This window comes from Barbatula barbatula, assembly GCF_947034865.1.
Source record: "Barbatula barbatula genome assembly, chromosome: 9".
Lineage (NCBI taxonomy): Eukaryota > Metazoa > Chordata > Actinopteri > Cypriniformes > Nemacheilidae > Barbatula > Barbatula barbatula.
Window position 1 is genome coordinate 9,503,440 of NC_136772.1, and position 26,527 is coordinate 9,529,966.

The 26,527-nt window shown below is 37.3% G+C and overlaps 1 protein-coding gene across 1 annotated transcript in view; it reads left to right on the plus strand.

Moving 5' to 3' along the window:
• Nucleotides 1–162: 162 nt before the first annotated feature.
• The window catches only part of pth2ra (parathyroid hormone 2 receptor a), a gene marked incomplete at its 3' end in the record, with an annotated part of 35,557 nt that continues 9,192 nt past the window's right edge, over nucleotides 163–26,527 (plus strand). Inside the window, exons 1-8 of the mRNA XM_079464131.1 lie at nucleotides 163–259; nucleotides 1,650–1,760; nucleotides 1,851–1,966; nucleotides 2,066–2,163; nucleotides 4,726–4,912; nucleotides 15,519–15,672; nucleotides 21,412–21,472; nucleotides 25,335–25,401. Of these exons, the coding sequence (XP_079320257.1) occupies nucleotides 202–259; nucleotides 1,650–1,760; nucleotides 1,851–1,966; nucleotides 2,066–2,163; nucleotides 4,726–4,912; nucleotides 15,519–15,672; nucleotides 21,412–21,472; nucleotides 25,335–25,401 (852 nt within the window). The 5' untranslated portion in view covers nucleotides 163–201. The remainder of the gene's footprint in view (nucleotides 260–1,649; nucleotides 1,761–1,850; nucleotides 1,967–2,065; nucleotides 2,164–4,725; nucleotides 4,913–15,518; nucleotides 15,673–21,411; nucleotides 21,473–25,334; nucleotides 25,402–26,527) is intronic.

Here is a 26,527-nt window from a genome sequence, read left to right on the forward strand (position 1 = left end):
GAAAACAATGTGTAGAACAGGTTTGCCATACAATTTTTTGTGAATTACCCCTTTAGATTTCATTCAAGTTTCTCACACAAAGTTGTCATATGGATTCACATGTTGGAAAATACAGTAGGGCAAAAGTTGACAGAGAAATTAAACATTGCTTTTTGACAGGCAGGTGAAGATGGAGAGATTACAGCTGAGGAACAGGTACAGATGCTATTGGATGTGAGGCTGCAGTGTCTACAGAAGGTGTCCATGGACGACCCTGCAGGTAGGAGCATCTTGCAAAGATTGTTTTTTTTTAGTTTGCCCTTTCACCACTTTACATTTACATTTTACATTTGGCAGACGCTTTTATTCAAAGCAACTTATTGCATTATCCTATACATTTATACATAGGTATGTGCAATCCCCCGGGATCAAACCCACAACCTTGCGTTGTTAATGCAATGCTCTTACCACTGAGCTACCATTAATATTACGCTTATATTACCACCCAAATATTACGTTAATGTGGAACATTATCACTGCTGCCAAGATCTGGTTGCCACAGTGCATGAATGAGTCAGCTCACTTACATAAATGAAGAGGGATAAGAGTAATAAACCAAAACATAGATAATTAGACTTTTTTAAGACCTTAAATTGGCACTCTCTTCACCGTTTGTACATTTGCATTATACTGTCAGAAACATATCACAGATGAAGGGAGAGAGAAGATGTGGCAAGCTCTGTTGGATGTGACTCATTGTATAATGGCCTTATAGTGACCATTAATTGAGTGATTAATTTGGCTCACTCCTTTCTCTCTTTTATCTTAACCAGGGTTTAAGGTTATGCCTATATGAGAAAGATCAAAGTAATTATGTACTCACAAGTAAAATGGTGCAATGATGCATAAATTATCAATTATTATGTAGAACATGTTTATTTCTCATAATGGCATACATAATCAGTTTGGATGGACTGGACCCAAATATAGGGGCAGATGGGCTGTGTTATATTTAAGTCAGTCTGAAAATCAATATTTAACCCATTTCATTTAGTTTATTACGCATTCCTGGCATTGTTTGTCTTTATTACCTTTGCTATAAATGTAAAAACCTGCAATAAATTTTTTAGCTTACTGTACTTAACAGAAATGGCAAACTGGGGATAACACAAATGTTCGCGCTGTTTACATTGAATGCACTTACGCACTGATTGCAAACAAAACACAGATATTTTACAAAGTTTTAATTACAGGCTGTTTTTCAGACTCCAGAACGGGAACTTTTTTCATTGGCACCGCTCAAACATTCAGTTGCCAACAACTTGCAAATCCAGAGTAACTTGTTTGAGAAACAATCGTCTTCGAAATGACACATGTTTGCAACTTTGTTGCTGTCCGGGATAAACAAACAAGATGACCATGTTAAGCATGAGAAGCCAGTATGTTTGACTGTTTGAAGAAGTCAGAGTGCATCACATAGCATTATACCTCATCTTTAACTTACCTTACTTTACTTTACTTTACCGCATCTTTACCAACTAATGTTCAGAAAGAGATTTACGAGGGACTTTCATGTTGCCAGATGATGGTGCTTGGTACTATCTGAATTTGCTTTATCTTGTCTATTTGTGAACTGTCGCTGTATTGCTGTGATATTTTTCCACTCTCAGTTGGTGCGTGCCTTCCGGAATGGGATGGTTTGATATGCTGGCCACAAGGATTTCCTGGAACTCTCACCAAGACCCCCTGCCCCAGATATATCTATGACTTTAACCATTCAGGTTTGCAACATTTCCTTTTTCTGAGTCAAGCTCTTTGTGTGTTTTTTCCATAAACATGGCCCTTCACTAAAGTCAGTGTCAATCACACAGGACACGCCTATAGGAGGTGTGACTCTAATGGTTCCTGGGTGTTGGCAGAGAGCTTAAACAAGACCTGGGTCAACTACACAGAGTGCATCAAATCCCCAGAACCTAACAAAAAGAGAGTAAGCTACAGTACATCACAGCTGTCAGTGATTTCACTGGAAGTAAATAGAAGCTTCTTAGGTTTCCTGACAGGTTTTTCCCGCTCTTTGTCCCAACAGCAAGTCTTTTTTGAGCGACTGCATGTCATGTACACAGTGGGCTATGCGGTTTCCTTTAGCTCTCTTCTCGTGGCCATCTTTATTATTGGATACTTCAGGTGAGTAACAGTATGTGTGTGTGTATTTTTAATGTTATATCATAAATTGACAGAAAAAGGTTTTACTGAAAAATGTTATACTTTGAATAGCCCAATTTTCTACATCGCCTCAAAAAAAATCTATTTACAAAACTTAAAGCCCCAGTGAAATCAAAATGAAAGCTTTTTACATTTTATTAAAAACAAGTTAGCTCCTGCTACTGATATGCTCCTTCGTGCTGCCAAATTACAATTTAGAAGATATAAGCCTTCAAAACTGACAGTCTGGCACGTGCACTCAAAACAATCTAGAATTTCAATGACATCACGCTTAACTTCAGCCTCTCAAGTTCTCAACCAATAAAATCCGCTTTAGAATCCGAAGAGTCCCTCCCCCTTCACTTTGAGAGCTGCCACTTGTCAGCCATTTGCACAGACATTTATTATGTCCTGCATGATGAATGACACATAATGTACTAGATGGGACATGGGGAAGATTCAGACAGTGTAACGATGAACATTAAAGTCTTAATTTCGTGTTAGTGTCACGCAACGGTTGCACGTGACGTGAGTGTCCTTCGGTTTAGAGACATGATAGCACAGAGCTGATCATTTACAACAATCTGCTGAGAAAACAAAATGTATCTGAGCCATTTCAAGTCTACACAGACGGTTCCACGTTAAGGCTCTATGGAAGAGATCGGACATCGCAGCCCTGATGAGTAAAGGAGAAGACAAACGCCAGTGTCAATAACAAGCTTCAAATGACACATCACTGGTATCACCGATCTTCCTATTTTTTTCGATAGACTTTTACGCCACTGTGGATATTACGCTGTTAAATTCAGCTTTGCCAGTCCGAAAACGAAACGCTACTGGTTATTTTAAAAGGGGGCAGGGTCACACTAGAGAGAGTCGCACTCTCTGCTTTTTTCTATTCACATCAGATACCCCTAGTCCATTTTTTTGTTTTGTTTGTCTGACAGCTGTTGCTGTTTATAATCCACCAAATTAATGCATTGGAAGAAAGAAGGATCCTGTACACATTAATTAATGATGCTGCACACTTCATCGCGAAAGCCCCAAAATGATATGCTTGAAACGGCAGTTCATGAACTCTATGTATTACAGATATAACCCTGATTCTTCTGCTCAAAATATATGTGCATACATAAAAAAGTGCATAAATGGTCGTAAGACACTGAATAGAAGTGTAACATTTTGCATCATTGAAAAATGTTAGATCCTTCAGGTCTCATGCTCAAATCTTGACGGGAAAATATGGGCCACATAGCTATATAGATTTTAATGCTATTCTGTAACAATGCACATTTAATATATTAAACAAGAAAACATCTGCCCTTTTTAAAATAATGTACAAAAATGTACAAATTAATATATTGTTTTTAAATACAAAATGCTAATTGAAACAATGTGTTTATAAGGTGTGAAAGATGTTTAAATGTAGAGAAGCAATTTATATTTCAGTTCAAATAATAAATAATGGCCAGGGATTAAAGACAACCACACTCTTGTTTTAGACAGTTACATATTTGAGGAAAAAGGCTTTTTCACACACGTTGAGTAAGCTGTCAGATGCAGTCAAGGTCAACAACATCTTTGGCTGACACAATCCTCCTATCAAAGCATTTGCTCTTGTGGTGAAATTTCGCATTTAAGCAGGCATAATTGGCAGATTCCTTTTTGCTTGACTATAAGAGTCAAGGCTACTCTCAAGAATTGCATTTGAGACCATAAAGCTTTGGATGGTTGTATTCTTGCTTCTTTTGGGAAAAAACATTTTCTGTAGTTCATTTCCAAAGTTCTAGTGACCTTACTACCTTGACAGGTTAAGCCACTTTGCGGAAGTTAATATTTTCTGCGGCTGTAGGTGGTAGTAGGATGATGGACATTCTCATTCTAGAGAGGATTGAATTGGACAAAATGAGTGAGTGCAGTATGAGTCATCGATATTTTTAGTCTGTATTCCCACAAGTAATATGGGGTTGTACATTTTAAATGTGTTAATCTGCTGAAAGGGAATCTTGTTTGGATGTATGCTAGCAGATGGATGGCCTCAAATCTAATAAACGTAGACAGACACGAAACCGTCATTTTTATTTCATTTGGGATGAAGTCAGAATATCGCATTCTAATTTTCATGCTCACTGCAACTTGCTTTAATTTTCCAAATCCTTTAAACTATTTTTTAAATGGTGCTTTAAAAGCCTTTACATACACACTTTAGGGACCTCTGAAAACTGATGGCTGTAGGGTGTATTGCTATGGCATATCCTGTTTGTGTCCCCTGTAAAGAGACTGCATCACAGACAGCAGATACATGTTTATATTTAAATAATAGAATATAGTATATAAATGTACAAACATCAGTAAACACTTTTAGGTAAGTTTGAATGTGCAAAGTACAAAAACTTTAAATGTTTCAACATGGTGGCATTACGTTTATCCACAGTATTCAATTAGAACATTATTCTGTACCTCATTCCAGAGAAAGCTAAAATCTAGCATATGTTTCATTCAACATTCTCTGTTTTAACAAATCTTGTGTTTTCGTGTCTTTAGGCGTCTCCACTGCACCAGGAACTACATTCACATGCATCTGTTTGTTTCCTTCATGCTGCGTGCTGTCAGCATCTTTGTAAAGGATCATGTGGTGCACACCAGCGCTGGGCTGCAGGAGTACGATGCTGTGCTCATGAATAACTTCACTAATGCAGTGGATGTGGCACCAGTAGACACATCACAGTATGTGAGTCAAGCGGTATCTTTTGCATCTTAAGGTTCCGGGATTTAGCTAAAACGTTTTCATTTATTATGTAAATATTAGATATTATTTTTAATCTTTTGGCATAAGCTGCAGTTTATGCATTGCTCTGAAATGTGAATAACAAAAAACAGTCTTAATTTAGATTTCTACATAATCTGAAAACTGAATAAATACATTTTCCATTGATGTATGGTCAATATTTGGCCGAGATACAACTATTTAGAACTTAAAAAAAAGTCATATTCAGAAAATCGCCTTTGAAGCTGTTTATCAGAGGCTCTGTAGCAGGCTGTTGCTAAGAAGAAACAGGTTTGTTTTAATGCTCTCTATTGGCTTACAGCTGTAATGACGTTGTGGAGTGTAGATGAAACTGTAGGCGGAAATTCTAAGTTTTACACAAATACCAAACTTGAGTGGGAAATTGCCAAAGAGCGGGAAGCAGCGAGTGATGTTTGTAGGTGTGTTTCTGGCCATTTTGTTAGCGATTTTGCTGCATCCACTACATCCATTGAGTTTTGATAAATTTTACGGCAGGAAATTTACAAAATATCATCAATCTCACTCAATACGTGAAGTACACATCTATGATTCTAATTGTCTCTTAAATAAATGCGTATTGTGAGATACATTTTTACCAAGTTCAGATTTGATTAGTGTTTCACAAAGCACACTACACGAAATCACCAAATTGTTTAAATAACCTTAAAGGCTGGGAAGGCAATCCTGTCCAGAAGAGTTTTCCACTTATCATCCTGATAGCAATCAAAAAGTAAAGTGATACATTGGTACTTTTATAATTATATATCATCTGTGAAAGGTTTAGGACCAAAAACGTAAGTCCAATTTTTGCCCTCGGTGCGAGGTCATCAGCGAGGGTCACATATGCTGTGCATACACAGCGGGGGAATGGCAGGTAATCAGATGGAACCGAACTTTTCGGTCTGTTAGCGATTTTACATGTACATGTTATTTTTCCGATTTTGATGGGTTTGAATTAAGTTGCTTAGTTTGTGGACCTTTATGTATTACATCGTTACCCAACAGCGTGTAACGGGAGCTATGCAGCCTGTAATCCCGTTTTAAAGCTGTTGTTTACGTTAGCGGTTTTCGATATTGTAGTAACGTTATTTACTTTGTGCTTTATCATGTTCTCACTGTTGAATGAGACATGATTTAATTGGAATTGATCCAAGAGCTTCTGGTTTGTGCGCATTCATGTTTTCCGAGGAGGCGTTTGGACGGTGATTTGCATGGAGGGTGATATTTCAGTATTAGCATTCTACCAAATCATCTATTAATGCTGCCACTGTGCAAATTAGGTTAGGGTGCCTTCAAAAGCAACACTATTTCTACACTATTTTAGTATTTTCACCATATCCATAAATAAACATGTATAAGAGTAACTTTCAGTTGAGCAAAATATCTATTATTACACTGAAGCATTTGCTTGATTTGTGCTTATTATGAACCACACCACTTTAATTACTTGATAATTTTTCTTTTCATTCAATGTAAAATCTTTTCTTCTATATCTTTACTAGAATTCCATAAGAAAGACAGTTTGAGAGAATTTACAAAAAATTAAGACAACGCAAGAAATAGCCGATGTTATTTAGGAGCTGAAGGAAAGAATGTGAATATTAGGGATGAAGAGCACATTGAGCACTGGGTGCATTAACTCATTAAAGTCCTAGTGAAATAAAAAAAAATATTGCAGTGTTTACTGTAAACAGTTTATCAATGTGGGTCATTCTCTTTAAAAAATTTGAGTGCCCTCATAATCTTTAGTTAAAATCTGAAAATGCACTTCCTTGCATGGCGGTTTTTACACATCCTATCAAATCGCAGAGAAAGACGTGTTAAAATATGGAAGTAAAAATCGATCACTACTTCCGGATCAATTTTCCTTTAAAGCTTTTTCAACTGAAGAGTACTAATTAATAGACATTCAGGTAATTTGACCATTAATGAGAAATATGGTTATGCGTACTAGCGACTTGTTTTTTTTAAATGTTTGTGTTTTGTGGAACTCATAGTTGTTGTTGGTGTATGGAAAATAACTTATCTAAGTGTTAATTAGAAGAAATAGTGCAGGTGAATATGTAGAGCACTCTTTTAAATCATCTGCTGTTCGTTCCAAGCACACACTTTGCTAAATGCAAAATGTGGCATTTGAATTCCTAACCAGAGGTACAAATGACGTTCGAATGTCACCTATTACAACCTCAGTGCTGCAAAAATGCTCCACAGGGTGTTAAACACCACCGGAAGAGCAGAAATTGAAAGGGGTCAAGTTGGCTCCGGAAGAAGTGACATCTGCGTGAGGATTGACCCTATGATGAAAAATAAATATTTTAATGTTAATGATACTTTTTTGGAGAGTAGGGTTGAAATTTTGGCAGGAAATTCCAAGCTTGGAGTCAAAGGGTATTGGATTGATAGCAGCTGTAGGTATTCACAATTTCGTGTGTCATAATAATACGCTTACCAGGGGTCTTTCCCTCCCATCTCCCCAGCGAATCTCAATCTTTCAATAGGAGCGTTTTAACATAGTATATATACCCACCCATCCATTCAGAGAGGCTAAAACACTCACTTGCCCTATTTGGTTGTTTAGGTTGGAAAATGATTATCCATCCCCACCTACGCTTGTATCCGTGCCCATGGTGGGCAGTGCTGGGGATGTGCTGACTGTACCCCTAGCTATCTTCTTTCTTTCTTCTATTTCTTTTTACAAAACAGCTGCATTGCAGGAGATAAGTGCTATGGAACCAGCATATTAGGGAAGATTAGGGAACCTGTTGTTTTATGTCTACGGCTACCATGTTTACGTTAGCTCCAAACAGCAGTTTCTCTGTACTTTGTCTATGAAGATCAAAGCTACTGGAGGCTTTGAGTCATTAGTTTTTATCAATAAAACCAGGTAAATAATGTTTGTATTGCATTTCATTGTGTTGTATGTTTGAGTTACACAACACTCTCACATCAATAAGCGGTTACAGCTCATTCAAATTTGCATGTTTAGGAATGTTCAAGAAATTTCCTGTGCTTTCTTATCTTTCAGTGGAAAATATGATGCCGGAGCAATTTGTGTTTCTATGTCCGTAGTCTCATTAAAGTTTTCTCATAGGTTACAAGCAAAAACTTATGTTTGCAATTTTCTTTGTTGTTATTCAATTTACTTCAGACTGAACAGTATTTTAAATAAAGGAATGGAAATATACAGTGTTATTAGGTCTAATGAAACCCTATGTGTTTCCCCTGTTTTGGTCAAGAAAATTATAATATAGAGTGATACAAAGGAAATTGTAATATTGAAATGTACAATTCAACAACAAAAAAAATATATATTATATTCCAAATACAAATTAGATTTTTACAATTCAACAAATCAATCTATACATTTTGTGAATATACCACAGGGATGCCCAATCCTGCTCCTGGAGATCTACAGTCCTGGTGTGCGTTTCCCAATAGCATTGTTAGCCAACTTTGGTCGCAGGTTCTGTCGTTCCAGCATAGTTCAACGATTCAACGAAGTGGTCTCATATGCATCATATTACTCCAGGATGCGCCTCCATGCAGCCCCCCCATCTTAGTCAGGGGAAATTAAGTAGAGAATGTCACCCCTAAAACATCTCGGCCAGAGGGACGGGCTCGATTGTCCCCTTCTCCAGAAGGGTGGCGACCTCGAGCCGAAGTACGGGAGTGATCTCACCTCTGAGGATAGAGAATGTTCCATGGTTTGGGCGAGTGCCTGGCAACCGATCGCGAGGCCGAAACGGATCATCCTCACGAGACACCGTCACGGAGGAACTAGCGGGGAGATCTGCTTCATTGCCCCGTGGGGGGAGGTTCTGTGGTGGCAGCACAGCTGTCCCGCCAGGGTCAGGGCCCTGGGGGGGCGAGCGGGTCTGCTGACTTACCTGCCTTAAGTCTTTGCTGCCGAACGCACTGTCACGTGGAGAGTGCAGAGGGCTGCGGAAGTGGCATGTCACAACGTCAAATTGAGGCTGTTGTATGCAGTGGGCGCCCAGGGAGAAGTACGCTGTCCTGGAGACCAAGTGGGCTTCAGGCCCTGTGAAGGGCCCGGCCTTATGCGGGACGTGGCAAGGACCGTCCCATGCAGCACGACACCGATCGTGTGGCCGGAGCTGCGCCCGATGTCCAAGTCTCCCCGGGTGGCTCCAGCCGTTTCCTGGCAGGGAGCTGACGTCCTCCGTTGAAACCACCGTTCAAACCAACGCGGAGGTACGGAGGGGCGGGGCTGCTGGGATGCAGACGCCAACCATGACCTCGACGCCCTAGTGGGGCGTTTAATGGTGTTTGTGGACCATTTAGACAAAAAAAGGTTCATCTATGGCATCGAAGAACCTTTTGAAGCACCATATTTTTAAGATTGTACACAGCCGCAGAAGATCATATTTACTTTTAAGCAATACAACAGTTATACTTGTAAATTTATTCAGGTCAAATTGAAAAATATTTCTTTTATGTGATAACCTTGAGTTTTATCACAGTTTGTGTCTGTCATGCTGTCAGTCTTTCGCATTGCTGTTGGATGACTTTTTGTCACTCCTGAGGTTTGCATTATTTCATTATTATATTTATTTTAACGTTTATTTGATTTTCCAGCTATAAATCGTTATCTTACCTTGAACAGAGGTCCCTCATACAAAAAATGGCTTCATTTTCAATCCATTATCCAGCCTGCAGTATTGTGTGAAAATCAGGCTTGCTACATATTTCTGGCATTTCCCGTTTTATATTACTTGAAAAAACTGAGATATGCGTCATGCGACAGGAAAATAAAATTGTCCAAATTATACAGGGAGTGAATGGACATTACGATTCTTTGTAATGTTAAGAAAAGGGGACAAAGAACTCTCAAGAGACCTGCAGGTGTGTCGACAGCATAATCCGCAGCTTGCTCTCCCCTGGCGCCTCTTTGATCATCTGTTAGAAGAACTGAAGCTCTTGTAGGAACAACTAGTTACTGGCACTGTTATGTGTCTGAAGCTGATAAGTCTTTGTCCATGTTTAGAACGGTAAATTCTTTTATTGAGTTGCCGATGCAGACAATACACAATCCACCAATGCATTCCTTAAATGAATTGTTCACTTTCAAAACACATTTTCATGATAATTTAAGTTGAGCATTTGTGTTTATAAAGCATATACATTTAAATTTTTCTGAGAAAATGACCGATTGTTTCGCTAGATAAGACCCTTATTCATTGTCTGGTATCGTTTAAAGCACTTTGAAGCTGAGCTGAAACTGTAATTTTGATCTTTAACCTTTTGGAGTCCATTGAAGTCCACTATATGGAGCATAATCCTGGAATGTTTTCATCAAAAACCTTAAATTATTTTCGACTAAAGAAAAAAATATCTTGTCATCTTAGATGACAACCGTGGTGAGTAAATTATCATGAAAAAGTATATTGAAAGGGAACAATTCCTTTAAGGAAAAGGGAAAGAATCAAACAGAATATTTAAGCTATAGGTCACTCAACAAATTAATATTATTTTATCATGTTCTCGCCCTCATTTTGTTTTGGTCTCTGTGGAACACAGATGTATGGATTATTATTCAAATATTTTTATTGGATTTTAAATTGTAAACACTTAACAATTAACAAGTCCCCATACAACAACCCTAACATGACAAAAAAATAAAATAAATAAATAAATAAAAATATACATAACTAAATAAATACAAAATGAATTAAAAAAATATATATAAAGATAAAATAATATAGTACAGAGTTACAGAGCCTGTAAATCAATTAAGTCCCAGCAAGAAATCGTGAATTTAAATAGTCCAGAAATGGCTGCCAGACCGCATAAAATTTCTGGGTTGAACCCCTGATCGTGTGTTTCAACTTCTCAAGTTTCAAGTTTGCCATTACCTCCTCAACCCAGCGCCTGTGCGTGGGAGGCGCATCTGACTTCCAGTTGCACAAAATAAGACGTCTGGCCAGCAGTGGCGGCTCCAGACAATTTTGATTGGGGGGTCAATGGGGGGTCCTGGTCATTTAAAGGGGGGTCTCATGAAAACCGACAGAAAATACAGTGGACACGGCTAATAGCTGCATATTAATGCTACTAAACAAATAAAACAACACAGCATATCAACTTCTTTGTTTTTAATTAATTAATCAATTGTAGTTTGCCAACAATATGCTCGAACTTTAATTGCCACACCCAGTGCCGCTGCTAGCCATATTGGTGCCCTAAGCATAATTCCATTATGATGACCCCCCCCCCCACCCTGAAATTTGCCAGTTTTACTTTTTATTACCAAACATATAACTCAATACCAATAACACAATAGCAGCATCGCAGTATAAAACCTAGGAACACTAAATAGAGAAAGTAAAATCTTCACAGCTTTGCTGACTTTGTAAACATATGTAGAATAGCCAACACACACTACACATTTGAAAGTGCAAACTTTTCTTCAGTAAACAGAATTAGTAGCAGCACATCCACATTTCCCGAATTTAAGTTAATTAAACATGGACATACCTGCATGTGATGCACGGGCATCATCTCGCAGTTTCTTCTTCTTTCTTTTCTCTGATCTTGACTTATAATGTCTTTTCGGGGCCATTTCCAAATAAGTTGCCTAGGCAACCATCTGTCAAACTGCGTCAGGCGCACGCGCGATCAACCGGCGCTGCTGCGGGTGGTGGTGATATGGGAATTTTTTCTGCCGGTTTTTTTACATATACATGGCTGAAATGTGCCTGCCTAATAATTTTTCTATAGCCTAATGAAATAAAATTAGATTTAAAAAAATGTTGTTCATTACGCTATTTTTGGTGCCCCCTCATCACTTGGTGCCTTACGCAAAGCACGTGATGCGCGTGGGAGCGGCAGCGCTGGCCACACTCATGACAGATAACATATTTACAATCCAAAAGAACGACGCGGGTATGATTTTAGTTGAGCCTGTCTTGGTTTCTCGGCTGAGCCATGGATAAAATCCCCAGTTAAATGCTCTCCGCCGTCAGGATTCCCAACATCCGTGCCCGCTGTAGCGCTCGATGAAGCGCCATTTCTTTTCAACTGCTCACCTGTCTCCTCCGCCCTTTTTAGGTATTACAAAACGACCCATTTTTAGCTTCAAGAAAAGTGCGTAGCAGCTCTTGCGGGCTCGCGACACCGTCTTGAACGTAATGACGCAAGGCGCAGCGACAGCAACGTTCATGAGGCGTCGCTTTGATTCTTATGTTTATATTTTTTATATGTCGATTAATTATTAATTATTATTGTTCTGCGTAGTTTGAAGAGAACAATTTTTAAATCTTTATCCAGGATATATATAAAATATTTTTTAATCAGGAAGGGGTGGGGGGTCTAATGGGGGGTCAAGGCGTTTTTTGGAAGGGTCTTGAGACCCCCCAAGACCCCCCCTGGCGCCGCCACTGCTGGCCAGTATGGATGAAAACGCAATGGCGTCTGATTGTGCACCAGATATCGCCTCACCAGTAGGGGTGACACCAAATATTGCGATTTCAGGAGCAGGGCTTATCTCTCTGCCACAAATGTAAGAAAAAGTGTCAAAAATCAAAGACCAAAACTGTGTTAACTTTGGGCAAGCCCAGAACATATGAGAGAGGGTAGCCGGGGCCTGACGGCATCGAGAACAAGTCGGGTCGACATCTGGATACATCCTGGCAAGCTTACTCTTAGATAAATGAAGCCTGTGAAGCACCTTAAACTGAAGCAAACCATGTCTGATACAAATCGAAGTTGAATGTATTCTCTTAATTGCGCTTTGCCAGGATATGTCCGACAATCCAAATCCTAGTTCCCCCTCCCATCCTGCCCTGATATGACCAAGCGAAGGCAAGGCCATCATCTGAATATCCTCATATATTCTGCTCACTCCTCCTCTTTGGTTCAGATCCCTCTCCAACCACTCCTCCATCCAATTATTTGACGAGAGTAACGGAAAGGAAGGGAAATGTTTCCGAACGAAGACACGCACCTGCTGATACCTGAAATAATGGGAGCTGGGGATACTATACTCATTTATCAGCTGCTCAAATGACATGAACACACCATCCCTAAAAAGATCCTTCACCCGCTTCAGACCACTCCTGAACCATGATTTAAATGCTGTATCCATAGGTGAGGGTGGAAAGAGTGCGTTGGCTGAGATTGGGAGAGAGGACATAGCCTGTTTATGTTTGAAGTGGGTCCTGAATTGGGACCATATTCGAAGTGAGCCACCCACAATAAGATTATTTGTAAGACGCATCATACTGAGTGGCAATGGCGCACATATTAAAGAAGGTAGATACACCGGATGAGCGGAATATTGTTCCATTTCAACCCATTCAGGTCCACCCCCCTAATAAGACGCAGAGACCCAGTATATTAGTTTATAGATATTAGCTGCCCAATAATATTGTAAAAAATTTGGTAGAGCTAGGCCTCCTGCCTCTTTCTGTTTCTCCAGATGCGACTTCCTTAATCGTGGGATGGTCTTGTTCCAGATAAAGGTAGATATAGATTTATCTAACTCTTTGAAAAAAGATTTTGGGATAAAAACAGGTATTGTATTAAATAAAAATAAGAACCTGGGCATAATTATCATCTTGACAGAGTTAACCCTGCCAGCAAGCGATAACGGCAGCGTAGACCAACGGGAAAGGACCTGTTTAGCCCTTTCTAGGGCTGGTTTAAAGTTATGCTTGAATAAATCCTTGTATTTGCTGGTTACTGAAATGCCAAGATATGTAAAAGTGTCGCGAGTTTCTTTTAGTTGATATGCCTCAAAAGACATCTGTCGCGCCTGGTCGTTAATAGGGAAGAGCAAACTACAGATGTATAGATGTTTAGAACAATGTTTACACTGTTGTCTTTAACCAGATAAGCATATATTAACTGTAATCAGACATTTGTAGTTTTCCATACTTTCATGTATCATTATTTGCATATTTTTTAACCTTTCACTTGTTTCAGATAAACATAAATGGCATGTAAAAGTAATTGTGGTTGATGGCCACATGGAATAAAGTCAAAAATCTGGCTACCCACAACAACCAGCAGGTGAACTGACTGTTACATTCTGAATGATTATGTTAAGAAATCACTAAAGCATATAAAATACAGCTCTGTTGGGGCAAGACTATTTAGAATTTGCACAACAGTGAAAAATCTTTAGTTTCATAAAAGGTGTTTATATTTAAATTAGTTCTTTAAAATAATTTTTAGCACATTGAAGGCCAATTCGAAAACACATTTTAATGTCTTGGGAGCGATTGAGTGACTGCTTGCATTGGAGGAAAGCGGAGGCGCTGTAACAATGTTTATAAGATTGCAAAACTAGAGGAGCAAGAATGCTCTTACAAAATTCAAAGTGTCTGTGGCTAGGAAGGTTAAAAAGTTTCTCCATGTCTTTTGTAAAAATGCACAGGACATGCAAAGTTTGATCAAGACCTGTTTGATCTAAGGGAACCTTTTTGCTGTGGTTGTGGCTGGGCCTGACAACCCCAAAGAGATTATAATAAAACATTATTGACATAAAGGACAGATTGGTTGAGAAAGTTATTAAGAATGGCATTTTTTAACAAAAATTTTGCTTCTTGATTTACAATGGGTTGTTAATTATTAACCTATGTTTATTGTTGGGTCAAAAAATATACAAATTGTTTGGGTTAATTTATCCCAGTTTTGCCTTTGAAAATAACCCAGCATTTTTTGGAATGCATAGAGAATGTGAAATGGAGATCAGGTTGGGATCACACAATATGCATATGACTGCATGTAGAAATGGAATGGAATTGTTGAGACAAATAATATTCAGTGTTAAATACTTTTATACTATATCTGCATTTATTCTGCATATTAATATCCATCATCACACTTTTGTTATGATGTGTGACATCAAATTTCTTTTGATTGAGTTCGTTGGTCTGGAGAGACATTATGGTCATTAACCACACAGCGCTGTCTTCTCAGTAAGCTTACAGCTTCATTAAACCTCACAGCTCTCCAGCCTTAGTCAGCTCATTGTTATGAAAGGTTAGCATTTAGCCCCAGTGCTTCTCTCCTAAAGAATATTTCTGTCATTGGTTTTGAGGGTGCCATTATAAAGGAAGTTACTGTATATTAAATTAGTATCATTTAAAATAAATAGTTGATACTCGTGTAGAATTTTTAAAGCTTGCATCCTGTTGAAGCATCTAAAGTGTGTCTTAAACTTGTAAACTGCAGGAGAGCATGTAAACCGAGAGGATGTAACACCGAGAACAGGAGAGCGTGTAAACCGTGAGGACCTGTTCGTAATTGGTGATTGATCGTGTCACGTCACGCCCCATATTCTCTTTTATTATAAACAGACCAATTGCTTGTCAATGTAATTTGGTCGAGACAGCTTTTTCATGTCATGGTATTGGCACCTCAACTGTGAATTAGAACCTGCGGTCACCTCCAACCATGTGCAGGAAATCAGTTTGTCACACAGCTAGTATTGTATCGCAGCCAATATGTTTTCGTAATAACTTGGGAAATTGGGCTCCATTTGAAGAAAACTCACATGTGCTTTCCTCTGCTTCACTTTCCTTTTCAGATGGGTTGCAAAGTGACAGTCTTGCTGTTTATCTATTTCCTGGCTACAAACTACTATTGGATTCTGGTGGAAGGCTTGTACCTGCACAGCCTCATCTTCATGGCTTTTCTGTCCGATTCGAAGTACTTGTGGGGCTTCACTTTGATCGGATGGGGTGAGTATGTAATGGTAGTGATTTTCCCGAAAGAAGCATTTTATGGATATTCAATTCGAAGCAATTTAACATTTCTTGGCAATTGAGATGCCTTTACTGCTGATTTACTCCTGCTGAGCACCTAGTTTTGTTTGAATTAATTGACATGTTATTTAACTCTATTAGAAAAAAATAATTTTGCTGGACAACAAAGAACACGGCTTTTGTCCGTAGTTGTTATGGTCTATTCAAAGCTACACTGTAGTGTAACAGTCATCCTCATAACATGTAAAATACCAAAATGTAGTGTCAAAATGAATAATAGTGACAGAACATTAAATCTCCTGGACGTTCCCAGAGGTTTTACTAAACAGGAGAAAGAAAGAATTTTCAAGTTTTTAGCTTACAATTTTGTTAATTTCTAGATTTACTTAAATGTTTAATTTAATCGGCTCCACACCAAGGGCTTGTTACTATAAATAAGGACAATTTAAGTTACACCTTCATTTATTTGTGTGGGTTGTAGCATATTGGTGTCTTCTGCTGGAGAAAATTACCTTAATATAATATATATCTTAATACCTTAAAATGTCTTGCAGTGTCACATGCTAAACTCTACGTGTTAAAATGAATTATAATTATTGTCATGTTGTACGAAGTCTCTATATTTGTGCTTTTAAAACATTCTAGTTGCTTGAAAGTGAAAAACAGAGTTCACTTGTTAAAGCTTTCAAAAAATAAATTGGCTAATTTGATTCTATAATTCTTCTCATTTCCCTTCAAATGAATTACATCAAAAAGCCTAGATTTAATTTTATTTTATTTTTATAAACAGTTATTCATTTATTCTTATTTAAAAACCGTTATTGTTTTCGAAAAGTTCTAAAAGTTTTTAAGCTGTTTAAATATCAAACCATTGTTGATTTTAAATGTTAGACATTTATTAGACAAATAGTGGCCATACAGTATATTACAGAAGTTTTGTCTGGTTTCTTTTTCGAAAATAAACTAAATACTGATATAATATCTTACAGGATTGTTTCCAGTATAAATATTAATTGGATATAAACAATATCTAGTCTAATAACTTGTTCTGTGACCCTTCATGTTGTTTTTCTAGTGACTTATCCTCTGAGCAACATTGACTCATCGTTTCACAATGAATACAGAATATGACAAAACTACATTTCATTTCTGATCTATTGCTTTTATCTATGTTTTTTTTTGCTATTATGCGTTTTTCTTTATTTTGCTCACATTTAACATGGTAATACAGTTCACACTGATGCAGCTTTTAAATACGAATCCTTTTTTTTTGTTGAGAAACATCCACCAATCAGCAATTATTTATAGCTTTCATTCCCTCCCCTCCACTCCTACACTGTCAAACAACACAGCGATAACTCACTGCAGTTTGTTTGGAGCGGTTGCTTCCTTTTCAAGTGGTTTCAAGTTGAAGTGTTCTTTATTTATTTATCATTCCTGTTTGATGTGTTCCTTCAGGAAGGGCAGAGGTGGATGCACGTTTGATATGCAGATTTTCTGTTCTAAGAGCGACTGCTCACTATATCCTTGTGATTTTGATTGCTACAGCTTATTAATGACCTCCAGGTTAAACCTGTGAAAATACTTTGCAACAATGTCACGTTGTGTCCGACCACCTCTGTTATTATAATCATAATAAACTGTGGCATCACTACGGCATTGGACAATTTAGGTATGATTATAAAAACGGATTGGTGTCATTACTTACCTTTTTATTTATATTTCTCACAACATGAGAGGTTTAGCTCAATAAAAGTTAACACTTTCTTTATACATTTAGAAATTAAGTTAATTTACTTGATTGTCTACTCTGCTCCCCTGCTTCTTTTAAATTACCATCGATTTTTCTATTGACTTATGGGTTATCGTGAAACATGAAAAAGCTCCACTCCTTAAATAGTGTCACCTGCAAAATATATATGATTCAAGGCACAAACTCTTTCCCAGAGATAATCCCTGACTGCTTCTGATATCCCATTATCTCCATGGGAACTGCTAACTGAGAACAGGAGACCCTTAACTGACATGTTCACCCTGAGATCCAGCCAGCTTTGCTTCTTGATATTCATGATATGATCCCATTTTCTTTGAGCTTTAAATGGTTCTGCTTATCAGCGGGAGGCAGCATTCTGATTTAGTTGCTATATCACCCGAGATTAAACATGCAAATAAACTATATTTAGAATAAAATGTAGTGGAGCAAATGTTGGCCTGCCTATAATTGAGCATTGAGTCTTCTGTGGTTAAGAATCACCTGGTCTTTCATGTACACAATAAAATGAATACCACATAACCAGGCAACATTTTATTCTTTGGAAATTACTATTCATTCCACCTTAACTTTCAAATAAAGCTGTGTATTTTTAAAGGTGCAGCTTCTAGTGGCGAGTTTGTGAATTGTTTGTGAATTTTACAAAACACGCTCAGAGCAGTTTGTCCGTTGAGGATTACTGTGAAAACAGCATTCCATTCAAGGGGACCTGCGGTGTATGTAGATATAAATAGCTCATTATGCTGGATGGAAACAACCCAATATTTTTTCGAATGTAACTAATTTAAAAATGTTCTAAAAAGTTCAAAATAAATGCAGTGTTAATATATATCTATATTAGTATTAATTATATATCAATTTCAACAGGTATAATGTCAGCCATTATGTTCTCTAGACATTATTATCATGTGCCATTTAAAATTTTCATCAGTTTTGGTGTTCTGGGGAATCATCACAAACTTTCCTGTTATAAGATGGTCCAGGTAGAAGCTTACTTTTACAAAATGACCGAGAGGTATTCCTGACTCACCCTTGTAAACTTTACTATTATAACACTATTCTAATTCTTTCATTACAAAGCCTCAGTTGACATCACAATCTCACAAATCATAAAGCAGAAACGTAAAACACCATACCTTCAAAGTGTAAGAAAAAATGTCCTGATTCTGCGTTGTCTTGTCTTGATTTTCTGGTTTGGGGCAGAATCATGACAGACCCACGTGTTTTATGTGGAGAGAAGCATGTTATTGTCAATCAGGGCATAATATGCGTTCTCTCCAGTCTCGTCATTTGGCCCCGCCCCTCTCGTTCCTATTATAGCTTTCCTCCTGTGTCTCATTACCCACACCTGCCCATCGTTATCTCCTTTGTTAGGCTCCCTATTTAATGCCCTCTTGTCTATTGTCTTGTGCTCATTCGTTGTACTTGTCACCTTGTCCTAGATGATACTGTTTAGTATATTCTAGTCTTCGTGAGTGTTCGTTTTAGTCTTAGTGTTTTATAGTTGAGTTCTTGTTGAGTGTTTAGTTATCAGTTAATTGTGTGTTATTGTGTACTGTTTTGTTACCCCCTCGTGGGTTTTTGTTTTCTGTTTATATTTATATTTATATTAAAGTCCTGGGACCCGTTTCAATAAGGAGGTTCATGCAACACTGAGTTAAAATATGAACTCTGAGTTGATTTACTCAGATAATCGCTACTCTGAGTTTTCTGTTTCAGAACAGCTGGTTTCAATGAGTTCAATCCACTCTGAGTAAGTTCAGCCGAGGTTACGCGTCATCACCGCGGCTTTAAAAAGCCATCATCAATTGAGCGAAGATAACACGATTCACCATGGCAACGCCACGTGACAAAAAGCGCTCCGTTTATTTCTCGCCAGTCGAATTGGAGGCACTATATATATATATATATATAATGTATATCGTATCGTATATGTATAAACATATATACCTACGATTTTTTGTCATGTAGGTGCAATCCTTCTGCAATAAAAAGAACATGGCAGAAGCTGGAAATGAAATATAAAAACATCCTTCAGTCCGGTGAGTTTAAATGCTCTTGCTAGTAGGATGCCTGACTGGGAAATGTTTGATATATTTAATAAACTGGCCTTGAAAGTTTTGAGGATATGAGAACCGAGCACTGTGGCTGTAGAAGACAGAAAACTGGCCATGCTTGCCCCTGCTCCAGCTATGTGTAACGGAGGCCAGCTAGAGATGCTCTAGCGACAGACGCAATAGAGAATGCGGTCGTTAGGCTCGTGGTTAGAGCGCCCGTCCCTCGTTCTGACCGACGGCAGTTCGAAGCCCGCGCAGAGCGGGGCGAGTTGGACCTTTTAAATGTGCCCCCAATCACATTGGGAAATCCTAAAGGGTATTTGAATTATTAGAGTTGGCAGCAAGAGCACATTTATTTGATCAGCTTATTCAGAAAGACGTTCACCATTCACCTGCAATCCTATGAAACTCCTCTTTGATGGTTCTCACAGGAAACTTAACACAAATGTATAAAAAGAGCTTGAGAGCGATTCACACTTTTCTTACTGCTCTGCATACAGTTGCCTTGCTAACGTGTTCTGCATCCCCGGTGTTATATAGAAAGCTTCCATTAGCAAAGATACGTAACAGAGAATCTGCTCAGATGTAAGAGCGCGTTCACGAGTGAGGTTTGTGATGTAAGGATGAAGCAGATTGTGAATATATTTAATGGACTGTAAAGAAAAACTGTATCGCTCAAATAAAGAATCCTCCGGATATGATAAAACATCCAAACGGGGCTTCACCATATATTCTCTCCCGACGTAAATGTAACTCTCTCTGAATGAATGCAGCTTCCTCGTCTACGGGTACTGAATTAACGGACATTTAATGTCTGTGTTATAAATTTGTGCGCGATTAAGGAAAACGAATGAAAAAACAAACGGCGAAGGCAATTTCAACACCGCTCGTGCTTCTAAAAGGGGCGGGGATTGAAACAAACCTCGGGTTAGTGGAATAAAACCTGCTCCTGACCAGGTTAGGTTCACAGAGTAGGTTACTATGGTTACTCACTCTAAGTAGAAGATACCTTGATTTCTGAAACGGGCTTGACTTACCCCACGGTCACGGGTTTGATATACCTCGCGTTCTGAAACTGAAAACCCAGAGTATCCCGTTTTCTGGGGTTAACTTACTCTGAGTTTGCACTTACCCTGCTTTCTGAAACGGGTCCCTGGTGTTAACCCCTTCATCCCCGCTGCCTGCAATTGGGTTCTTCATCCACATTCACGACAATAAAGACACAAGTTTACCATAACAAAAACAGTCTGTAGGCATATATCTTTACATGATGAGAATTGAAAATGTTTTCATCAGGTCCAATTTCAAAGCAGGCTAATGTTAAATTCATGCAGAACGTTCAAAGCCAAAACAAAATTATTTAGAGATTGGCCTGAAAAGCAATATTCAGTCCAGCTCTGTAATATGTTTTTCACCAGACTGAAAATAAGTCATTTGATGTTTATTCTGTCTAGAATCTTGCTTTAAATAAAAAAAAAACAATTGACAATGAATAAACAAACAGATTGTTAATTGTTTATTAAAATTATTTAGCAAGATAAGTGTCTGATTGTAAGTCTCCGTGGGTACTCTCTCGAATCTCTGGGAAGGCTGGCAGCTTTCAGATCATGCTTAATTTCCCCTTAAAACTATCTAAAAGAGATGTTTACAGGGATGTTAGCTTTGGTTTATTGCAAATGTATTCAGGTGTCCAATATATTTTAATTATAATAAGTCAAATCTATTTAATTTTCATTATGCTTGTATAGGAAAATAATATTTCTTCTCGAAAAGGCTGCTTAATGGTCAAATGCAGTTTACTCTTATAAGTTATCTAATGGCAACAAAATAATAACAATTAGAAAATCGGACAGTGTTTGCAAACACACTATTTCTTTTTTTTTTCAGGTGTTCCTGCTCTCTTTGTTGCAGCATGGGCAGTTGTCAGGGCAACGGTGGCGGATGCGAGGTACATACATTCATATTTCTGTCTGCAAAGAGTTCACGTTCTAATCATTTTTAATCATACAGTACTGTAGATGTGATGGCAGACATCCTCTAACAACTTCCTATAGTGAAAGAGCTGGGTGATGTACCATGTACAGTGACTAAAAATATACCTGTACATATCTTGATGCTTTGAATGCTCCGAGATAACTTAAAATAGTGACCAGATTGTAACTGTAAGTGTAAGATTTAAAGTTCCAAGTAAAACAACACATTTCTACTGAATGCCTTCACTGAAGATGTGGCAACCCAGTGATTGTAGCTCACTTGCTGTAGTTCATAAAGTAATTATCAGATACTTGGTGTTGGTTTTGTAAATTAGGTTTGGTTTTGCGTAACACTTCGTTCAAGCTGTTTATCACCAGATCATTTAGAGTTTGACTCGCTTTATAAGTAGTGTTTTTTTACAGGAAAAGTATTAGACCATGTCTGAGGCATAATCTTCTCCTCTGGTTATTTTCATACACTTGCAAGGAAAATGATTTTGTCCCCCTGGGAGTACAATTTGTATTCTTGAAGCTTGCAGGCTGTTTGTACTGGAACAAAGCAAATGTCTTCAAGCAACAAAGGGTTTCTCGGGGGACTCTACACATTTGTTGACAACATAAAGCTTTGGTATTTGTTCGCAGGTACTAAAATGCCCTATAGTTGAAGTACGATTATCACAGACTGTGTCTTTAAAGCGTTTTGTAACAGTGAGTTTGTAGCCTAGTCTTCTGATGCACTTTTACCAAGCCTCTACATTTAATGTCATCATAGTTTATTTTTAAGTGCCGATAAAAACCCTTTTTTATTGTTAAACTATTATTTAATGCTAAAAGTTTTCTTTAGATTGTATCTTATATATATTGTGCATCGATGGTGTCCTCCTGAAACCTCATATGTTCAAATCTGCTGTTTTTCGGAAAATGTAAAAAAAAACTTTTTAAATGATTAAATACTGTGTTGTAAAAGTTAACAAGCACCTTTTTTAGTTAGTTAGATTTTTATTATTTTATTTTATTAGTTAGATATTTGCAAAACCCAGTGACTAAAATTCTGATTTATGGCAAAATATTTACAAAATCACAAATAATGGAGGTTTCTGAAGGACAGCAGTGGTATACTGTTTACTGTTTAAACAAAATATCTAATTTATTTATGTGTAAAACTAGTTTAGAGTGAAATAAACCTTCATTAACATTATATTTAACCACAAAATATATAATCTTACCTTTCGTTATTATGCAAAGGTCAAATTAAAAGGTAGAACTCACCAATTATACAATATAAAACACAAAAATATGGTGTGACCTTGCAACTTCTTTCAGATTCTCAAGTTTTACATTTCTTCCTTTTATCTAAAAGACTGGAAATTCAGTTACTTATTGTATGTCTTTTGTTATATGTTCAATACTTTAAGAAGAAAATGGAAAATTAGAAATTGAAAATTGAGAGATAGAGAGAGAGAAATTAGTTTTTTTACTCAAACTTTTATGTATCAAAACAATAAATGCATAAAGTTCATCACACCATTAATAACATTAAATCCACATAATATAAAAATCCAGCACTTTGTAACACCACAGTTTAACATTTTCAATATCATTCATAGATTTGTAATACTTAAACTCCACAGTAATTTTTGACTTAACAAAAGCTTTCAATAAATGTATGACCTCTTCTCCATTCCCATTCTCTATGTTTTTCCTTGTTTTGTAAATTGCAAGTTTAGCTTGCCCAAACAGAAAATTATTCTGTTAACAAATATATCTACATCCCATTGTTTTTTCCAATCAATCTCATTACTACCATATGCGTCCTTGGACAAATGATAAACTCAAACAACACTGCCCTTTGTGCATATCCCGCGCTCCATTCAAATTAAGAGAGCTCACCCTCATCAAAAAATAAAGAGTATTAGGGGAACCAACCAGTCCGAGACATGAGAACACAATGATTATGCTGTTTCAAAGCCATCTTCGGATTTCTAATTCTGCTCTCAGTTTGGAAGCAAGTTTCCTCAATCTATACATTTCTTGGATTGCAAAATCCCCCCCTCCCATCACCTCTTATTAATGCTGTTGCAGAATTAATAAACATTCTACGATCAGAAAAAAAATCTTCAAATTGAACATTCTTCACATTTTAGTTACCTGCAGAAAGGACTTTATTTTGTTATTATCACTAAGTCTACTTCTTGTTCTACTATCCACCGCTTCACCATCAGAATCCTCAATCATACTGGCTTCAGTGTCATCACATTTTTCAGAATCTATTTTTGTTTATCTGCAAATTTTAGCCTCTTCCCTGATTTTTTAGCTCTTTTTCTCTTAACATTAGGTACTATAAAAAGCGTCTCATCATTGACAACTTCTGTAACCATTTCTTCTTTTACGATAGCTTCAGCAACATCAACCATGTCTGAAGATACTGCTTCAGTTTCTTTATCAAGTCTATTTGTATTCTCTTACACAGCATCGTTTTTCTCACTTCTTTACGTATTTTGTTCAGTAGCATTAGTGCCCTGAACAAAACAATGAAAACAACACGCACATTTTCCCCACTCGGACCTGTCAAATTTTACTCTTATGCTCTCTCAGGACATGCTGCCTAACATGTCTTTCTCGTCCATAACCAAAATTCTTCATTGCATGAGATGTCGCAAACACAACATCATCAAAGCCATCAATTCTAAATTTAACGCCACATTTAGTTTAGCAAATCTCTTCTTAGGATCACGTGTACCTGCCTTCTAAAGCACACAACATGTTTTAGCAATGGCGATTTGGTCCCCAAATTTTTCCATGCCTCGACAATTCATTAACCAGAAGCTTATCTTTAATAAACGGCGGTACATTTGAATTGCATTAGCATTTTTGCTGGTTGAACCAGAGGGATCGCAGGAGTAAACATGTCCTGAATTACTACTCCGTTTTGATCAACAGTATTAACGTTCTCAAATCTATCCAGGAAAATAACGCCAGCACTGTTCATGCGTAAAGCAGACAGTATACTGTGAAAACAAACAACTTCAGGCAAACTACACTCTTCCACCAGACAGTTCATCACAGGTGCAAGTTTTATTCCGTGTCTGCATGAGAGCTGTTCATACTTTATTTGACTTGGGCCTGCCCATTCCCTAGCAGCACCAAGCTAAATGACAGCGTCCCACGCACTCTGGATACCTAGGTCTTTAGTTTTCCTTTTACAACATTTAAACTAGAAAAGTGACAAATATAACACTCCGCTGAGCACAGAGAGAGAGAGAGAGAGAGAGAGAGAGACGCATACAGTATTAAGTACAGTCAGGTTTCAAAACTAACATTCATCAAAATGTAACTTCTATACATTTTTCTTCCACAACTCCATGGGATGGAATGTGGAGTATTATTTCAATTCAATATATTCATATTTCATGTGACTGATACAAGAGAAATGAACTGTAAATAATTTGCTTGCTTTAGATGCAAATATATATACAGTAAATACATAATACAAAACTGTTTCATTGACAGTAAGCAATATATTCTGTATATTGTTTTTTTATATGTATATATTTCATTGTTCATATACACACACATATATATATATATATATATATATAGATTTTTAATGTGTTAGCACTGTCTGTTATAAATATATTCCATATCAATTCATTTATCTTTCCTTATCCTCCTATTATGTTTCTGTTTCTCCCTCCCTCCCTCCCTTTCTCTCTCTCTCTCTCTCTCTCTCTCTCTCTCTCTCTCTCTCTCTCTCTCTCTATATATATATATATATATATATATATATATATATATATATATACATATATATATATTTCGCTTTCATTATCTCTGCAGATGCTGGGAACTGAGTGCAGGAAACATCAAATGGATTTACCAGGTTCCCATTCTGACAGCCATTGGGGTGAGTTAGAACAAGCAAAATTCTGCGTGTGAACGTGCCAAGCTAAGAAACTGTTCAAAGACTGAGGCAATCCTCCATGAAGAAGGAGAAATCATCTGACTTCATCTAAACTTTTCTCTTTTCTATTATGCAACACTGTAAGATGAAAAGCTCTTTGGCAAAGAAGGCAAATGTCAGTGTAGGACTGGCAAGAACATTAGCAAAATTACAGTGTTTTTGGATACGTGTGTGCCTTTGCAAGTTCTGCCAGTTACTGCATACAGACAGAAACAGACAGTTAAGAAAGGAAAAAATACAGGCAGCGATAGAAAACAGTCGCACCCAAACATATTTGAATAGATTGAACCAATAGATCCAAAAATTAAGATTCTTTTATCATTTACAAACCATTCCAAACTTTGTTGTTTGTTATGGGGGCCACTTTGTGAAAGCATCCCAAATGAGGGGCCAGTTCGAGGGATGACACAACAACAATAAGAAATATTTTTCTTTTTCTGTTACAATTTTCCAGATTTTGTGTTTTCTGTCCTTTACTTTACAATAGTAAAATATTTGCCCACATGAAGAAAATACTTCAGTACATTACAGTATTAACTTATAAACTATATTGAAAACCTGCAGTAGATATGTTGAACCATACACAGGAAAATGAAAATATAAATAAATAAATCCTTTTTTTAAGTCTACATAAATATAAGTAATATTTTTTATAGTTCAAATTGTTACTAGCACATTTACTTAAGTTTACTATCAAGAGGGATGGTCTGGTAAAATGTGGGCATGTTATAACTTGTTCAAGTTAACCAAATTTGTAATTATAATTCACCCATTTAACTTATATTAAGCCTTGAAATTCTGCAAATTAGGTGCGTGACCATTTGAGTGACAAGCGGTTTCAGCAACCAGGCGCCTCGGCTCCAACCATGTCCCCGCTCTCTGCCCATTTTCGATTCGCAGATAGCTACTTTCTGGTTAAGAAATAATACGTTTTCCAGATTCTGTGCCATTCCGCGTTATACAGCAAAATCTTTTTTATCATTCAATCATAGGGCCCTAAATATGGGAGCCCTGAGTAATAAAAGTTCTCATCCGTCATCGTGCTGTTCACCATATCTCACAGGAGAGA